The sequence below is a fragment of the Scyliorhinus canicula genome, chromosome 9, assembly GCF_902713615.1.
Source record: "Scyliorhinus canicula chromosome 9, sScyCan1.1, whole genome shotgun sequence".
NCBI lineage: Eukaryota > Metazoa > Chordata > Chondrichthyes > Carcharhiniformes > Scyliorhinidae > Scyliorhinus > Scyliorhinus canicula.
The window spans coordinates 163,966,471-163,986,748 of record NC_052154.1 but is presented as its reverse complement, the minus strand read 5'-3'; the positions used below and the strand labels follow the sequence as shown (position 1 = coordinate 163,986,748).

General features: G+C 45.8%; 1 protein-coding gene across 1 annotated transcript in view; it reads left to right on the top strand.

The window, feature by feature from the left end:
* Window positions 1–310: 310 nt before the first annotated feature.
* The window catches only part of LOC119971858 (protein inscuteable homolog), a 442,888-nt gene continuing 422,920 nt past the window's right edge, over window positions 311–20,278 (top strand). Inside the window, exon 1 of the mRNA XM_038808087.1 lies at window positions 311–395. Within this exon, the coding sequence (XP_038664015.1) occupies window positions 343–395 (53 nt within the window). The 5' untranslated portion in view covers window positions 311–342. The remainder of the gene's footprint in view (window positions 396–20,278) is intronic.

The window sequence follows — 20,278 nt, the reverse complement described above, 5'->3', positions numbered from 1 at the left end:
ACCCGGTATCCTGACATCCAACACCAAACTCGCCTCAGGAAGGGCATTAAATCCCATCCAGTAGGTTAACAGTAAAGTATCATTCTGCTTCACAGTGCAATAGAATTCTAACCTAATGTACCCCCCCAAAATACAGTTTTATGATGTGTTTTAAACTTCAACAATACAAGTAGTTGCTCATGCAAATATGCAGTAGCGCTATATTTTGTTAACCACAAAAGATGGTCTGAAGTTGATTAGCTGTGATTGGTTTTCATGAAATCAAAAGGATAATAACACCACAAAAAAATCTTGTTTCAGGTATTGTCTATGGAAGATTTTATCTATTGCTGACTTTTGAACATGGCTTCTGGAGGCGGCAGTCTTTTTGAATCTCTCTCATCGTCCGTTCAGCGGTAAGCACTGGGTTCATGCTGCTAATTAATTGCTTTGATGTACAACAAGAGTTGCTGGCTAAAAATAGATTATGATGCAATGTGTGAGAAAAAGCTTTCATGGCTGTATGCCGGAAACACGCTGGTGTCAGCAATATTCGACATATGTGTGAAACATTCAGGCAGATGGAAGCATTGTGACCTTAACTTGACAGAAAATGCTGCTTTGTAAAGTTTAAGCTTCAGTTGCTAGTTGATCAAGTTTTTAAATTTGGAAATTACAACAAAAAAAAAAGATAATGCAAGTCTTTATCAGTGCAGTCATTATACGACTGAAGACTGCTATTCAAGATGAAATGAATAAAACCTAATACTACTAAGTTGTTAGTGGAAGTCGATGCTATATTGTACAAATTATGTTACAGGATGTTGTGGTCCTCAGCTTTTTTTGGTATTCATTTTGAAATGCTGTAATTCACAGTAATTCTTCATTCAATTTCAAGATCCTGTCAGTGTTAGGCTTGCAATTGCTGGATTGTACTAGGGTATCAAATGTAGACAGACTCTGGTTCTAACTGGGGCTCGGTTCTCAGAGAGAGAAAATCAACTGCTGGCGAAGCCGAGATTTCTGGAAGTCTTGTGAAACAAATGGCACCAGTGTAGAGGATCAATAATTGCCACATTTCAAGATTACCCAGATGTTGGATGCAGGCATCAGTGCAGAGGAAGAGTTACAGACAGGAAGAATAAGGATGGAAGCATCTTTAGTAGATCTGAATATCACGGCCGGGATTCTCCAATCCCGCTGACAGGTTCTGACGCAGGCGTGAAAAGCGGCGCCAACCACTCCGGCGTCAACGGTTCCCGATAATCAGGAATGCTCCCCTTCCTAGGGGGCAAGGTCGGCGCTGGAGTGGTCCCCGCAGCTCCAGCCGGCGCGGAACGGCCGGCGCGAGTTCGCGCATGCGCATTATGGCCGGCTTGATTCTGCGCATGCGCGTCAGTTCCCATCTTTGCACCAACCCCCAGGCAATATGGCGAGCCCTACAGGGGCCCGGCGCAGAGGAATATAGCCCTCATGGAACCAGCCCGCCCGCCAATCAGTAGGCCCCGATCACGGGCCAGCCCACCGTGGAGGCACCCCCTGGGTCGGACGCCCAGCCCCCCCCCCCCTTCTAGGACGGCCCCTGCAGACACACCTCCCACTGTGTGGGACCTGAGTAACCCACGCCCGCGGGACTTGGCTGAACTCGGTGGGCACCCGGCCCATCGAGGCCCAGAGAATCGCCGGGGGGGGGGGGGTTTCAATGGCCCCCGATTGGCGTAGCGCCGATCCCGCGGGCGCCCGAAAATCGGCGCTGGAGCATTGGCGAGCCAGCGTCGGGGTTGCGTGGCGTGATTCCCCGCCCCCGAGGATTCTCTGACCCGGCGCCAGGTTGGAGAATCCCGGCCCACATGTCAGGATTTGAAGAGCAATTATAGGCGAATGAACCCAGGAATTCACGGGGAACAGGGACCTAAGTGCTTCAGCTGTGACTCACAATATCATTAGACAATGAACTGCCAAAAATGCAAAAACAAGGTTTAAAAATGTCCCATGACAGAGACTTCTGAAGCTGAACAAGATGAAAATCGTCACTCAGAAGAAATTGTACCAGTGCAAACAGCTTGGTAGTGAATGTGTAAACCGTGGATGCATTTAAGTAACTGTTCTGTGCTAGGTAGTGGCTGCACTTCAACAGCATGTGGAACAGATAGGTTAAATGTTAAATAAAAATATAAAATGCTGGAACTATTCAGCATGTCTGGCAGCATCTGTGGAGAATGAAACAGGGTTAAACATTCAGGACTAACCTACAACTTTAACTCTGTTTCTCTCTCCACAGCTGATGTCAGAGCTGCTAAGTATTTCCAGGATTTTCTATTTTTGATTCAGATTTCCAACATCTGTCGTGTTTTCTTTTTAGTTAAAATGTTATCTGCATTTTAGTAGTGAGAATCATTGCAAGGTTATGGAGTAAGAATGTAGTATTTGTTTTAGGTTTGGTGATGATAACACATTGAGATCAATAAAAAGAGTGGTGATTCCATGCAAAATATCTGGAGTCAACCACTTTATTAGAACTTCTAAAGGAGCAAATGAAACTGGACAGGGAGCATGATCAGGAGGTGTTTTTTGCAAAGTCAGTGGATCTGCAGTTTCCTCAATCAAACCAATATTGCATTCCTCAAAGAGTACCTGATGCTTCTTCTCAGAATGTTAAGTAAGTATTGGCTGCATCAGGCGAACATTTTCTTAAAGTTACACAATTTTCTCGCCAGTCTTGTAAAAGATTAACAATCCTGCCAAAAGGATCGAGAACAGAAGGACACAGATTTAAACTCATTTGCAAAAGAAGCAAATGCGATGTGAGGAATAAAAACTTTTCACACAGCGAGTGGCTTTGATCTGCAGTGTCCGGCCAGGAAGTATGGCGGAGTCGGATTCAATGGAGGCATTGGATGATTATTTGAACAGAAACAATGTGCAAGGGCACAGGGCAAAGGCAGGTGAATGGCACTGGGCACAAATCTACGGGTCCATCAGCCAAGGGAACAAATCCCGTAATGGCTGCAAGATATCACATAACATTCATGGAGTGCCTGTCCAGGGGTTTTAAATGTAAAGGCCTTCTGACAGCAATGAGATCTCAGGATGATGCAGCCCGAGTAAGATGGGTGCCTATTAGCCTTGCGTATCCCTCATGCAGAAAGTAAATCTGCTCTCTAACATTCCTGAGACTTATGCTTAACAAACTAATTGTCCCATCATAATTTTACCCTTAACAATGTCAGCTGTCCACTTTCTCAAGTCAAGGATCTGGGTGACAACTAATGTTTCAAGGCTAAAAGGTTGGATGCAGGGGATTGAGAGGGAAGCATGGACCCCAGAGCCTGCCAGAGAGAATCCATTAGATCTCAAGGTGTGCATATTCTCCTTGACCTTGCTGGGGGGGGGGGGGGGGGGGGGGGGGGGCTCCTGCCAACCTGTGGGTAGATTGAGGCCTGTCTCTCCTCCACAGCACCCAACAATCGAGTGAGGGGCCCCCTCTGAAAACCTGGGAGCTGGTGTTCTCGCTGCCATTGTCCTGGCTTGACTGTGACCCCTGGGGTGGGTGAATCAGAGTCTTTACAGCTCAGGTATGGTGTTTTTCATGTGGGGACAAAATGTTTTCACAATGCCTAAAGAGTCCGATCTGAATCATGCCAATGGGACTTGCAGGATTCGCACTGATTTTCATACCACTTTTTCAGAAAACTCCGCCCATGAAGTGATAATGCTCATTCGGAGAGAGCGTGCAGACATGATAGCCCAAGTGGCCATAACCATAACAATTCTGTGATTCTGTGAAGATGCAGCTGTAGTTGACGAAGAATATATGAGGCTCATAGAAGCGGGTAGAAGCTGTAAATTGTAGAAATTACCAAGAAGTCTTTATTAACATTATTGAACTATGTTCATATTTACAGTCGAGGGTAAAGGTATGGAGAGGACTCCCTGGCATGTCCTTACATACTGCTATTTAGCTCTACACTGCTAGTCTATGGGCCAGGTAACTTCTTACATCACCCCTGGGCTGTACTGTACTCAGTCCCAGGTTAACCATTAATGTGCCAGATGCTTCAACCACACTTGTCCCACAGGCCTTTATCCCCTGAACATAGTCTGACAACAGTTACTTACAGTTTGATTCAAGTCTTGTGTTGTCATCAGGCTTGTGTCCTTGAGTTCAGTGTAACTATTTTAACTCTACAATACTATGTGATTACAACATTAACAGCATGCATTAATAGAATTCGAACCAGCCCATCACTCCCCCCCTCCACCCCACCTTCAAGTCTTTGAAATCAGATTTTGAGGCGGTTTGGAGGTTGTGTATTCCTGCCACATCTCATTTGCCATCTGGTTGGGAGAGTGACAGGATTAGGACCTGTTGCTCTTGGCAGTGGATCATTGGTTGGAGTTGGGGTCAGGCATGGTTTCATGCACTATTTCCATTGGTGAATGTTGCACCATGTTGGTTAGTCGGGTTCTTGGCAGCGATAGCTTGGTACCATAAGTGGGGGTCTTTTCTTTCAGGGTGAGCGGGAGTGGCATCCGTCTGGCTGTTGACTGCATCCCTTCTTCTTTTCTTTCCACCTTTTCTGGCATCTGGAAGCCTTCTGGGATTGATGAGGGCGGCATTCTCTGGATGGAAGAAGAATGTAGGGGCACATTTGTTGAGTCGTGTTTGTGTCGGGACTCTACCTGATTCCGTTGGACTCTTTGGTTTCATTACGCTGGCTGGTCCTTGCTGGGGTCACATGTAGATCATCATCTCAACCAACTGCACCATGGTCGCTGGTGGAGGCAGAGACTCTTCTCGAAATTGTTCTGGCTCTGACGTCACCATCACTGGGGGTGCAGTGGTAACCTCCTGCACTGTGGTATGGTCAGGCCCTTGGTTCAGTTCAGGAATCTGAAAAGAAGAACAGACCTGCTCTGCAAACATGGAAAAGAAATTAGCAACAAAGTCAACTTTGGGCTCCAGCTTTGTCATTGGGTTTTTGGGAGGGTGGGTTTCTGACTGTGTAGGGACCATAGTTGCCTTCACGTTTTCTGCTGGTTGAGGAAGGTCGGGAACTGTGGAGGTGTCGCTATTGAGAAGTCAAAAGTGTCATAATATGCACCCATGCACATCATGAGGTAAAAGCAGATAGTGACAGATACCCAGGTGAGCCAATCAACATACAGAACAAAACACAACCAATCACCAGACAGAACACCAACTATAAAACACACAAGGCATCAGCACTCCGCCTTTTTCCACTGGTGACAACTGTAGTGACAGTCAGGGTGGACATATCAATCAACACCTTCTACATGTGGATGAGAGCTAGCTCTTGATAGTTAGAGTTAGTTTACTTAGAGTAGTAGAGAGTCAACCCACAGGCAGCTGTGTGTTTTGCTACAGAAGTTCAATAAATCTTATTGAACCAACGCCTACATTTGGTGTATACTTGATCAGTTAACTGCATCATGTGCAGTCCCTGTTACCCCAGGGTAATAACACAACATGATACCAGGAGTGGCTACTTCTCCTGAGTAATTTACCTTCAAGAATTCACTGACGACCAGCAAGTGCCTTCCAGCGGCATGGAAAAGATCCAGGCACCTCCATAGCTCCGGATCTCCGGAAACTTTGGCGCCAACTGGCGGGTCTTCAAGCAGAAATTCAGTCTATACATTGAGGCCTCGGCCTCGAAAGTGTGTTGAAAATTGCGCTGCTACTAACGACTGCGGGGGACCAGGCCATCCAAATCTTCAATTCGCTCGCTTTTGCCGACGGTGAGGACAAGACCAAGTTCCAGACCGTCTTAGCCAAATTTGACAGTCACTGTGAAGTCGAAATGAACGAGAGCTTCGAGCGTGAATGTCTTCCAGCAGCGCCTTCAGGTTAAGGACGAGCCTTTCCAGTCTTTTCTGACTCATCTGCGCATTCTAGCGCAATCCTGTAACTACGGTGACACCACTGATTCCCTCATCAGGGATCAGATCGTGTTTGGTGTCCACTCCGATGCCCTGTGGGAGCAGCTCCTAAAAATAAAAATTATGACCCTGCCAGTAGCCATCGAGACGTGCAAAGTCCATGAACAGGCGAAAAGTCGCTACTCCCGCCTTAAGTCGGCACAGCAGGACCAACTTGCCTCCCATGAGGCTGAGAGTGTGCAGGCCATCACCCGAACGCGGCACCTGAGAATCGATGAAGGCGGCCATTTTGCGCGCTTTTCCAGGGGTCCCACGCATGCGCACCACGGTCGAGAGAATGAAGCTGAGAATGGATTTGGAACCTGATCCCACCACGGATCCAGAGGACGACAACCCGGAGTCCCCATACTGAGTGGGCATCATTATCATGTATGACAAGGCCTCTTCACATTCAGCAACACACACACCCATCCTCAATTTGGATTCTGCAGACGAGTGGCGTGCAATTGTACAAGTCAACCATTGCAGCATCCGGTTCAAGCTGGACACTGGTGCTTCGGCCAATCTCATATCTGAAGCAGATCTTGCTCGTATCCAAAGGCAGCCAACAATTCTTCCGCCGGCCTGCCAGCTGCTTGACTACAATGGCAATGCCATCACTGCGTTAGGGTCCTGTCACCTGCATGTCTCCAACAAGGCCATCAAGGCCACTTTGCGGTTTGAGATTGTCAAGCCCGACAAGGCTTCTCTGCTTGGTGCCCATGTATGCAACCTACTCCATCTCGTCCAGCGTTTACATGCCAGGTCCTCTGCCAACATCACTCTTCAGGCCGACATTGATGAGCTACTACTGCAAACCCGGATGTGTTCAGTGGGATGGGCACGCTGCCCTACCGCTATAAAATTTTGATCAGGCTTGATACCATGCCTGTAATCCATGCGCCACGCCGGGTGCCGGTGCCTCTAAAGGATCTTTTAAAGGCGCAGGTGCAGGAGCGCCAAGATCAGGGCATAATATCTAAGGTGACGGAACCAACTGACTGGGTCAGCTCGATGGTCTGTGTCAAGAAGCCCTCTGGCGAACTGCGCATTTGAATCGATCCCAAGGATCTGAATCGTAACATTATGCGGGAACACTACCCGATCCCGAAGCGGGAGGAGCTGACAAGTGAGATGGCACGTGCCAAATTCTTTACAAAGCTGGATGCATCGCGTGGCTTCTGGCTATTACAACTGGACGAGTCCAGTAGGAAGCTCTGCACGTTTAATACACCTTTCGGAAGGTATTGTTACAGCTGCATGCTGTTTGGCATTGTTTCAGCCTCTGAAATCTTTCATAGAATAATAGAACAAATGCGAGAGGGCATTTAGGGTGTGCGGGTTTATGTTGATGATGTCACCATATGGTCCACGACCCAGGAGGAACATATTTTCGTCTGCAACAAGTCTTCAGCCGCATACATGCCAAAGGCCTGAAGTTAAACAAAACCAAATGCTCCTTTGGCATGTCGTCAATCAAGTATCTGGGTGATCAGATATCCCAGCAGGGCGTGCAACCGGATTTGGACAAAGTCAAGGCCATCAACACAATGAAGACCCCAGAAGTCAAAAAGGCGGTCCTCTGCTTGCTGGGTATGGTAAATGTTTTGGGGAAATTCATTCCCAACCTCTTGTCACACACCATGGCTCTGAGGCATCTGGTGAAGAAGTCCACCACTTTCCAGTGGCTACCCGCACATCAAGCAGAGTGGCTTGAGTTGAAAGCAAAAGCGAAGCTAACCACCGCTCCTGTTTTAGCTTTTTTTGACCCTGAGCGGGAGACTAAAATCTCCACAGATGCCAGTAAGGACGGTATTGGGGCAGTGCTCCTCCAGGAGTCCTGGGCTCCAGTGGCCTATGCGTCAAGGGCCATGACCCCCACCGAGCAAAGATATGCTCAGATAGAGAAAGAATACCTGGGCCTTCTCACTGGCATTGTGAAATTCCATGATTATGTCTATGGTCTGCCAACCTTCACAGTAGAGACTGACCACAGACCCCTAGTTCACATCATATACAAGGACCTAAATGACATGACGCTCAGGCTCCAGTGCATTCTCCTTCGGCTCCGCAGGTATGATTTCGAACTGGTTTACACACCTGGAAAGGAGCTAATCATCGCGGATGCCCTGTCACGTGCCATCACCTCGCACTGCGAGCAGGGAGACTTCATACGCCAAATTGAGGCACAGGTGCAACTGTGTGCCAGCACCCTGCCGGCATCCGACGAATGACTCGTCATCATTCGAGAAGAGACCGCCAAGGACCCTCTTCTGCAGCAGGTCATACATCACCTCACAAATGGCTTGCAGAAAGGGCAATGCCCCCAGTTCTGTAATGTAAAGGATAACCTAACAGCTGTCAAGGGGATCCTACTTAAATTGGATCGCATCGTCATTCCGCGCAGCCTCCAGAACTTAGTGCTCACGCAGATCCACGAGGGGCACCTCTGTATTGAGAAGTGCAGGCGCAGGGCCCGGCAGGCTGTCGATTGGCCCGGCATTAATGAGGATATATCAAACATGGTCCTCAATTGCGCGACCTGCCAGCGCTTCCAGCCTACTCAGCCCAAAGAAACGCTCCAGCAGTATGAGATCATGACCTCCCCGTGGTCTAAGGTAGGAGTTGACCTTTTTCACGCCAATGGGTGTGACTACACCCTTATAATTACTTCTCCAGTTACCCCGAGGTAGTGAAACTGTCCGACTTAACATCCAGGACTGTCATAAAGGCCTGCAAGGAGGCATTTGCCAGGCATGGTATCCCACTCACGGTTATGAGCAACAACAGTCCCTGTTTTTATGGTGCTATGTCTTTTCGTCCGACGTCATTTCGTCCAACGACACTTCGTCCACGTCTTTTCGTCCAACGTCTTTTTGTCCGCCCGTCTTTTGGTCCAACGTCATTTTGTCCGGTGATTTTTTTCGTCAAAGATTTTTTGTGACTTTTTACGTGTTTTTGCTGGATGATTTTTTTTGTCAAAGACTTTTTGTAACTTGACTTTTAGTAACTTGCTTAGTAGCACCACTCCACTTTAACTTTTGTACATGGAAATCTTCTCTAATGCACATAATATACAATAAAGGATCTTTATTACCGGCCTCTTTCCTTTAACGAGCCTCGTTAAAGGATAGTTATTATAGTTCTCTCGTTAAAGGATAGTTATTATCGTTCTCTCCCCTTTAACGAGCCTCGTTAAAGGATCCCACAGCGAAAATTGATTTCTTGAGGAATGTTGCTCACAATTTACATCAATTTTAAGTAATTTCGGGAATTCATCAGTAGTAAACTTTTAGATCTTTTTAACTGCATTTTTAGATTTTTTAACTTTTTAACTGCATTTTTAAGCTTGTATTTTACTTGAATTTCATCAATTACTTGCATTTTAGCAATTAAATTCACTTGCTGTATTGTGCCTGCTTTCTATCAATTAAATGCTTTTATACGGAGTTGATTTGCAATTGGTTAATTGGACGAAGTGACGTTGGACCAAAAGACGGGCGGACAAAAAGACGTTGGACGAAAAGACGTGGACGAAGTGTCGTTGGACGAAATGACGTCGGACGAAAAGACGCGACACGTGTTTTTATAGTCAAGAATGGTCCAACTTTGCGAAGCAATACCACTTCCAGCACATCATCTCGAGCGCGCATTACCCGCAATCTAATGGGACGGTCGAAAAAGGGGTTCATATCGTGAAGCAAATGCTCTGCAAGCCTGCGGACTCAGCTTCGGATTTTAACCTTGCTCTTCTGGCGTACAGGACAACCCGCCTGTCCAACGGTATGTCTCCCGCACAGCTCCTAATGAATCGTAACCTGCGGATGACTGTTCCCACCGTTCATTTACCTGACCTGGATCACCTTCCAGTGATGCAAAAGGTGCAGCAAATCAGAGCCCGGCAAAGGTGACATATGATGCTCATGCTACTGATCTGCCCGTGCTCTCTCCGAAGGACGCTGTTCGCATCAAGTTGCCTGGTGGAGGCTGGTCAGCTCCAGCTGTTGTTCGACAGTCTGCTCCCAGGTCGTTCGTTGTTCGCATGGCTGATGGATCCATTGTCAGGCGCAACAGAAGGGCACTACGCAAACGTGTCTGCCCACCACCGGATCTCACGTTCCCAGATGTCGTTATGCCTTATCTGGACACCTCACTCCACGAGGCCACCAGTCTGGCTGTATACCTGCCTGTCAAGACGCCATCATCCTCACCTCCACCTCTCAGGCGGTCGACAAGAATCCGACGCCAGCCCCAATGTCTGGACTTATAAATATTTCCTTTGTATATATATATATATATTGTTATATAACCAGCATTGGCACGGTTGTTTGGCAGTGTGGTTGGGGGTTGGCTTACCCAGGCTCAGACTGTATCTCTGCTTCTGCGGTCAGATGTGATGGACCAAGGTGTGTCTTCTGACCCATAAAGTGCTCTCATCTCTAGAACGATCCAAAGTTGGTTTTGCAGCTAGGACAACCTGACTATTTGGATAGCTTGTCAAGAGTAAGGTTTGGTTAGCTTGGAGAAGGTTGGAGAGCGATTCGTCTGTGACACCAAACATGATTCTGTCTCGGATGAGTTCTGATTTCAGATCTCTGTATTCATATCCTTTTGCCATGTGGTAGGGGGCATTGATAAAGGAATCAGCAGGCTCCCCAGGCTGCTGGACTCTTGTGTTAAATTTTGCATGTTCCACGATCTTGTTGGATCGCGGTTGAAAAATAGGTCAAAAGATTTTAAAACATCTTCTATCTTAGTGAATGATTGATCTATGGCTTGCCTATTGATGATATCATTTGCATTCGGGCCCAGTTGAATAAAGTCATGTGCTTATTGTTTTGCTCCCAACTTTTTATTTAATCCTGCAGCTGTGCTATATCTGAGAAACCTTTTTCTCCAACAATTCCAATTGTGAGATTGGTCTGGGCCACAGATAAGGCACGTTTGGGTTGGCAATGATGAATTAAGACCAATGGTTGGAAAATATTAAAGTGTGAGTTTCCCTTTAAGAAATCAGTGGATTTCAAAATGGCACCGCCTGTGTGGCCGAGAAGATTTCTGCGTGTTTCGAACTTTTGGCGCGACTTTGAAAATGGCAACGACGGACTGGGTGGTGGATGAGGTACAAAATGGCCGCAGGTCAGGTCACGGCTGTGGGTCAGTTGAATGGCAGTGGCCTGCTGCTGGCTGAGTCAGGGTTAGGAGGCCAGAGGTTTTGCTGGCCGGGAGGCCAAAACATTTGTGAGGCTCTCGGACTTTCGTTTAAACAGGGTTTTCTGCGTATTCAAAGTTTTACTTTTTGTCGTGATCTGGGCTCGGAGGCCATGTGGAGGGGACCGAAGAGTCAGAGTTTGGGCTAACAACGGACGTGCAAATGGGTTTTCTGCCCCACTGATTTTTAAAAGAAACAGTTCACAGGACTGGCTTCCCTGGAACTTTAAAAAGGTTGTATCTCACCCTGCTGGCTGCCAGCTCTATTTTCTTGAATTCACAGGGATCCAGTGAAGACTTTAGCTTGAACTTAACTTGTGCCTTTTGTTCCCTGCTGTCAGAATCTTCTGTCGCTGGAGCTTTTCAGGTGGATTTTCTCAGCTCATAACTGAGTGAGGTTTTCTCAGAGCAAAACATTGGTGCTGGTCTCGTTTTCTTGATTTCTTCAATCTTTTTACAGAGAATGTAGATTTTGATCTCCAGATGCTACCATGTTTTCTTTGGTTATCGCTACCATGGTGTGTACTGCGTAGACACCATTACGCAGTCTTGTAGAAGTTACCAACAAGGTTTTTATTAACATTACTGAACTATATTCATATTTACAGTAGAGGGTACAGGTATGGAGATGACTCCCTAGCATGTCCTTATATGTTGCTACCTAGTTCTACACTGCTGGCCTAAACTCCAGGTCAGGTGCCTTCTAACATCACCGGTGGGTGTTACTGCACTCAGACCCAGGTTAACCCTTAATGTATCGGATCCTTCTACTACAGTTTGCAGACAGCACAAAATTTGGACGCATTGTTGATAGTGAGAGTGATAGCTGTAGACTTCATGAATACATCAATGAACTGGTTAGATGAACAGAAAAGGGGCAAATGGAATTCAATCTATAGAAGTGTAAGGTAATGCACTTGTGGAGATCAATAAATGGGAGGAAACTTCGAGGTGTTGAGGAAGTAAGGGACCTTGGATTGAATATCCACAGCAGAACAGGTTGATAAGGTGGTTAAGAAGGCACATGGAATATTTCTTGATTAGCTGTTGAATAGAACATAAAAGCAGAGAGGTTATACAGGGACGACATAAAAAATCAATTGGTCACAACTTGCATGTTATGTGCACCTCATTACAGAAAGGATGTAATTGCACTCGAGAGGGTGCAGAGGAGATTTACAAGAATGGTGCCAGGAATAGAAAGTTGCAGCTATGAAGAAAGATTGGATAGGCTGGGGGTTGTTCTTCTTAGAACAGTGGAGGCTGAGGGGAGATTAAATTGCTATGTACCAAACTGGATAGAGTGGAAGGGAAAGGCCTATTTATTTTTGGGCCTATCCCTGTTTTTCTATTCTGGCCCACCCACTCAGCCCCATTTACAACCATACGATTCTTCACATTTCTACATTTCTTCAGTTCTGTAGAAGGGTCATTTAGACCCGATAACAGTATTATCCACAGATGCTGCCAGACCTGCTGAGTTGATCCAGCATTTTCAGTGTTTATTTCAGATTTCCAGCCCCTCCAGTACTTTGCTTTTGTCTTATGAGAAAGGTCAGTGACAAGAGGGCATAGAGTGATTGGTAGAAGGATTAGCGGGAGATGAGGAAAAATATTTTCACAAAAAGGGTTTTAGGCGTCTTGTACACAGCCCGAAAGGGCAGTAGAGGCAGAAACCCTCAATTCATCAGAAAAGGTCTCTGGGTGTGCACCTGAAGTACTGTAACCTGCAGAGCTTTGGACCAAATTCTGGAAGTGGGATTACTCTGGGTGGCTCCGTTATCAGCTGGTGCAGGCCCAATGGGCTAAGTGCCTCTTTCTGTACCATAAACGTTCTATGATCCTCTGATTCTTGTGCAAAGTATGAGATCTGCAGAACGTATGGGAGGATGCTAGTCGGTTCTATTGCAAGCCTTCCATTGGCCTGTGACTTTAATGAGGTATTTCCCATGGCTCCAAAGGCATGAAACAAAGGCAAAGATATTTTCAATCCAATCTACACTTTAGAGACATTGCAGCCCGATTTAGTCTTTCTACAATTACGCATAGCAAGGACAAACAAGTGATGATAGACAAAGCCATGGAGAAAATGCTGGGGACCAGACGTGGGGCACCAGCTAATCTCTTGACTGATAATGGTGGTGCATTTGCTAATGATGAGATCAGAGATATTTGTGAAAACATGAACATATGGCTATGAATACCGCAGCTGAAAGTCCTTTCAGCAATGGACTTTGTGAAAGGAATCGTGCAGTGGTCGATGGAATGCTGCATTTAATCTGACCAGATCAGCTGCAGAAAACCTTAGCAGATCAGCTGAACCATGAGTTGACAACTGCACTGGCATGGGGGGTTCATGCAAAGACTTTACTTCAGATGCTTGGAGGATATAATCCCTATCAATTGATACATGGGAGAAATCCTAAATTTCCTTCTGTGCTGGGGTATAGTCCTCCTGCTTAAGAGGATATTGTACTTGGTTCCAATTTTTTGGCATATTTGAATGCTTTATATGTAGGCGGGAGGGATTTCATCAAGGTGGAGGTCTCAAAAAAAATTCAGAGAGCACCAAGGCATCTTATAAGACCATCGAGGGAGATTACAACTCAGGAGTTTTGGTGTATTACAGAAGACAGGGGCAATAAGTAATGGAAAAGCTTCAAAAAGATAATAGGTCACGATGGTAAAATTGTGGTTATACAACATGGAAATGAAACGGTTATGGTTTATTCTGCATGGTTAATGAGATTGATTACAAAATCTCAGAATTTGAGCAGATAATGGAAGGCTATGAGGCACCGTGTACCACATGTGCATTTCATCATCAATGTGCTGAGGCGCAGTATATGATTGATCAAGCGCTGAATGGTGGTAAGCCGTGTGATCGTGACGTGCAGGACAGGGCTTTCACATCCAAAGGCTGCCTAGAGGAGGAACTTGGATAACATACATTCCAGAGATGTCGAGTGAATGGAAGAATGCAACAATTGTGGGAAGCGCAGGAAAAGCTATGAGCAAGATTAAATATTGGTTGAATGTTCAGGTTAATGGCCAGAAAGCGAAGTTCATCAACTGGCAAAATGGGGGTAAAACAATGGAAAGTAGGAAAGCATGTTGCATGTTTTAATAGTGGGTCTGAGGGCGACTCTTGTGTTCGACAATAATCACATCCCCAGGAGACATAGGTCGTGCGAGAGAGAGGTCTTACAGCAGTAGAACTGAAAGGCATTGAAGTGCAAATAGAGGTAGCAATTTGAATAGATTATACAATGAAATGAGGGCTACAGAATACTTTAGAGATGGGACTAGATTCATAACTCCTCAGGACGGTGAAGGTTTAGTTGCTGCCAATAAACTTGAGGATGAATTAAGAAGAGAGGCAAAACAAAAGGAATTAGTTTGAAGCAATTTGGAGTTTATTCTAAAGTACCAGATAGGGGGCAGCCAGCCTTGTCACACTGATGGACTGTACTGAACAAATCCACACAGATGGGACTTACAAGGCTAAAGCGAAGCTAGTTGCTTGGGGTTTTGAAGAGGGACGGGTGATACAGAAGTTAGAGTGACTCTCCAACAGTGGGAAATGTAATCCTGAAAACCTTTTTTGGCTCCCTTGGCTACATATTCATGGGACTGTAGATCAATCAGCATAAAAGCCATGTTTTTGCAACCTTCAGAGAGAAGTCTCTCTGAAATTGTGTAAAGAAGCAAGTGAGGCAAGGGAGCTACTATGGAAACTAAGCAAATGTGTCTGTCGCCCAGAATGATGCTTCGACTTTGTTGTATTTTTTGGTCAGAACGGGTTTGTTGAAAACAGGCAGTGTTCAACTAAAAGCAGGTCCTATCATGTTTTATTGGCATCCTAAAGGGAAACATTCAGCCAACTTCAAACTGTATTTTGTTAGGGTGGCATGTGGCACAGTGGTTAGCACTGGGAATGCAGCACTGAGGACCCAGGTTCAAATCCCGGCCCTGGGACTGTCCATGTGGAGTTTGCACATTCTCCCCATGTCTGTGGGGGTTTCACCCCGGCAACCCAAAAGATGTGCAGGCTAGGTGGATTGGCCACGCTAAATTGCCCCTTAATTGAAAAAAGAAAATAATTGGCTACTCTAAATTTATATTAACAAAAATACTGCATTTTGTTATTGCTTGATGAGCTTCATGATGATTTCTTATGGGATGATACTGCAGAATTTGAGAAATGTGTTATTAATAGGATTAAAGAGGAATTTGAGATTAGGAGACAAGCTTCTGGGGCTTTTAAACATATTACTTTAGATATTGAACAGAGTAGGTCTGGAATAACTTTAAATCAGCCATCCTGTTTGGAAAGGGTTATTCCCATCCTGCTTAATCATGCTTGGTGATCACAGAAAGTGGAGGTTACAGCTAAATAAGAGACAGATGTGAGGTAAATAGAGGTAGTTTTAAGGGATTTATATTTGTCTGGGTTTAATTAGTGTTTCTGTACCTGGAAGGGTAAACCCTGTAGTTAGATTCATGCTGGACAAAGGTGTTTGTATGTGTGGTTAAGTTCCAACTGTGTTTCTATTGTGCTTCGACAGGACTGCAGCATGAACAGTACATAGTAGTAGCAGGGGCATTGCTTCGCAACAGGAGGCCACCTTCCTTTGTTAATTTTAACTGGAAGTCAGAGCAGTTGGAGCCAGGTCGCTGAAGAATGAACATCTCTCAACTCTGCCAGGAGAATCTGGACAGGACAAGGGAAGGGCCGAGAGGCTTCCTAAAGTACAAGATACAGTCCAGAGAACCAGGCCATTGAGATAAAAAGACTGTCTAAGAAGTCTGGAGTTAAGTGACCAGAGAACTAGATGTTATTCAGAAGAATTCAAGGAAGTGTAAACAAAGTGTTCTGAGTTAGAAGATACAATCACAGTAACTAGATGTAAAGTGGGACAGCAGACTTCTGAGGCAGATGAAACATTTGATGTCATTTGAATAGAGCCTGACAATTGAGAGTTAAACCAATTGTGAGCAATTTGCACAGCAGTGAAGTTGAAGAAATCCTAAAGGGGTGGAACCCTGTACTGGATTAGCAGTTAAAAGTGGAGCGGAAAGTTTGTTTGAAAGTGTCATTTGTAAAACCTGGACTGGATTTTGGATTGCAAACCACCAAGGGAAAGCATTATTATGAGAGAAGATTTTATAGCTTATTTGTAGGAGTGGAGTTTGGAAACTCTCATGGGACAATCATCTGGGGGGATTCTGAAGAGAAAATCATGGACACCAACTTGGGTTCAGAGCAGGGAGTGTATTTGACCACAGTCATCTTGTGTGCTTAAAGGGAACGTTTTATGTAGCTTAACATGCACTTTGTAGTCCACATTAATCTTTAAATCTGTGTGTATTTGTTAAGCTATGGGCTGAGTAAAGGAGTATTGTATTATAATCCAATTTTGCATGTCCTTTTAGTCCATCTCTGACAGACTCTGTTTGTCCATCTTTTGTTTTAAATTGTGGGGCTGGATTATCCTCCCTGCCCCGCTACATTTCTGTCCCGGCCCGCCGGCGTGATTCTCCGTTATGCTGGCCGGTCAATGGGGTTTCCCATTGTGGGGCAGTCCCACGCTGTCGGGAAACCCCCAGGCGCCGGCAAAAATGGAGAATCCTGCCGGCGGAGAATCCCGCCCATGGTCATTTGAGACAGGTTTCCATTTTAGGATCTTCCTCAACAGTTATAACATCAACTGGGATTGCAACACAGAGAAATTGCACAGCTTGATTGGTCAGTTGAATAGGTTATGCACTCAGAGAATACAGCATGTTAGTTTTGATATATTGGAATTAAGTACTGTGTTGAACACCAGAAAGTTGAGCACTTTTCAGGGCAAGTATAACGGTTTAAAAAATGGAACATTCATACTTAATTTGCCATCCTTGGGTGACCAACAGAACATGAAATTAGTCAAATTTAGCGATGCTTCACATGCTTATCATCCTGATGTATATACATATGTAGCTGGTTTCAAGATGGTTTTGATGGGTGGAAATGTTGTCCTTTAGTCTGGGAAGCTAAGTAAATAAAAACTGTTGTTAAAAGTACTTTAGCTACGGAAATAACGGGTCTTGTGGAAGCAGTGAACATGAGATTCGGTTTGTCAAATTGGCAATTTTTCAGGGAAATCCGATACATGGTGCGTTCTGGGGAGATTTTGCCCATGACATGTTATAAAATCATTCTTTCTGGGTAAACTATACTCTGAAAAAGTGTGAGTGGGAAAAGATTATGGATTGACCTTGCTGGATGCAAATATTAAAGAGAACAGAAATCTTGAAGAAAAAATGGGTTGATGCAAGTCATGAATGATCTGATTGGGCTACAGTGGATCCAGGTGGACGATAAGTGATGGTAGCAGGGGCATTAGAAGGGAAGCAGGTGGTTCTAGTGAATTGGTCTGTGCCGAATTGGGACAATGTATCATTTATGAAACAGTTGTAGGCTATGATGCCAGAAATGGACACCTAGCAATTAATTTTTGGAGCTAATATGAACTGTGTGTTGGACCCTAAGTTGGATCACTCCAGGCCAAAATCGTTGGTCCCAGCTGGGACCATAGATCATAGAATTTACAGTGCAGAAGGAGGCCATTTGGCCCATCAGGTCTGCACCGGCTCTTGGAAAGAGCACCCCACTTAAACCCACACCTCACCCTATCCCCGTAACCCAGTAACCTCACCTAACCGAAGGGCAATTTAGCATGGCCAATCCACCTAACCCTGCACATCTTGGGGCTGTGGGAGGAAACCGGAGCACCCGGAGGAAACCCATGCAGACACAGGGAGAACGTGCAGACACCGCACAGACAGTGACCCAAGCCGGTAATCGAACCTGGAGCTGTGAAGCAACTGTGCTTATCACTATGCTACCGTGCTGCCGGCCCGGGATGGCAAAGATATTGTTGCCCTTTATGACAGATCCGTGGCAGTTGATGCATCCTGGGGAGGAGTTCCCTTTTTTTTCCTTCGGTACACATGTGTGTATTCAAGGATTCAATATTTTATTATGGGTCGGACTCTTCTTGCTGGGGTGAGGAAGTTTAAGTACTCAGCAATGGTTATTTCCGACCATACCCCACATTAGGTGGCAGGAGCACTGTAGGAGGTGTCGATTAGACATTGGGTAACAATCGGACTTCGGGGTTTTGCTGAAGGATTTTGAGAGCCATTTGGGAGTATGTGGAAAATAATGATAATAGGGAGGTCTCACCCTCAATTTTATGGGAGTCATTGAAGGTGTGATCAGGGGAGAGATTATAGCGTTTAAGGCACATGTGCACACAGAGTGGAGGGAGGAGCAACAGAAATTGGGGGATGAAATTCTCGGGGTGGATTGTAGGTATGCGAGGGACCTGACTCCAGCGCTTTAGGTGTGCGGGAAAAAACTGCAAATGCGGTTTGACTTGCTGTCCACGGATAGGTGGTGCGGCAATTGCGGCAGGCGAAAGGGACAGTGCATGAGTATGGGGAGAAGGCCATGTAGTGATCTGTACATCTATACATACATCTGCACATACACCAGGGACTACAGACAGATGTAACAGCCACAGCATCACTAGAGGGCCGCATCAGAGACGGGTCCAGTCCAAGGGAGGATCCACCTCTTTCAGAGCACAGGGCTAGTGAGCAGCAGCAGACAGAGACAGCTCAGCACAGGCAGCTTACCTTAGCTTCACTGCTCATACCTCTTGACTGTATTATATCTAGTTAAGCTCTGGAAAAAGAACAAACCTTTGAATAAAGTATTTGTGTTAACTGGAAGTCTACAATCTTTATTCAGACTTAAAGAATAACATAGACCAGCCATCTCTTGACTCACCAATTGAGATGGCAGGAGGCAGACAGGGAGATTTTTCAAGTTAGGGATTTGGAGGGTATGTTGGTCTCCGTCCTGGAGAAGGTGAATAAAGTGTTTAGGGCCTTCTGTGAGAGATTCTATAGATTAGCAAATAGAGTTGCATGCAGCAACTCTGCCATCAGGGATGAACGAGGGATGGAAGAGTTTCTGGGGAGGTCTGGTGTTTCCCAAAGTCGGGGAGGAGTTACGGGAGGAACTGGAGGTGAAATTGTCCCTGGAGGAGATTCAGGCAACGTTGAAGCAGATGCAGGTCGGGAAGACACCAGGGCCGGAATTTTATAAGATGTTTTCCGATCAGTTATTATGCTCAGGGATTCCTTTGCACAGTGCTCCGTTCCATGGAGACTTGGGCAGGCATACATCTTGCTGCTCCTGAAGAAGGACTCGGACTCCACAGAGCCTGGGTCATGTCATCCTATCTCCCTGTCAAATATAGATGCCAGGTTCTTGGCCAAGGTATTAGCAATAAGGTTGGAGCCTTGCCTCCCAGAAGTAGGAGGAAGGATCAGACGCGTTTGTGAAAGGGCGGAGGTTGTCGTTGAATTTGCGTCGGTTGCTGAATTTGGTGCTTACGTCCGGCATGTATGCGCAGGTAGCGGGGGACGAGTTGAGTTTGGTGGAAGGGGTGAAAGCGAAATGGGTGGAGGAACGGGGGCTGCAGAGGGTGAGACTGAGTCTTATTCATTTAAAGACAGTGTTTTGAGTGCACCTCACTTTGACAAGGATGAGACGTTGTTTGAGGGAGTGGAGGGTGGGTGCGAGCGCTGTTCAAGGTGGCCCGCACACCACACACACACACATGATCTGGTCCTGTTCTCAGCTGATGGATTTCTGGGGATCCTTTTTTGATGCCATGTGGGTGACCTCACTATTGAGCTAGAATCATGCACTCTAGCGGCTATTTTGTGGGTTTCGGATGTGCCGTAGCTGCAGACGAGTGCGGATGTCTTGGCCCTTGCCTCATTGGTGATGCAGAGGTGGATTCTGGTGAGCTGGATGTTGGCAACACCGTTGAGTGGCTAGGGGATTTGATAGAGTTTTTGCACCTCGAGAAGGTAAACCATGAGGAGGTTGATTGAAGCGTTCAATCACAGATGGGAGCCATTTCTAAAATAAAAATAATTTTTAAAAGTCTTTATCGTCACAAGTAGGCTTACAGTGCAAGGACATTACGGTGATAAAACCCCCATGTCACCACATTCCAGCACCTGTTCGGGTACACGGAGGGAGAATTCAGAATTCTCAGCTGGTACGGGAATTGAACCC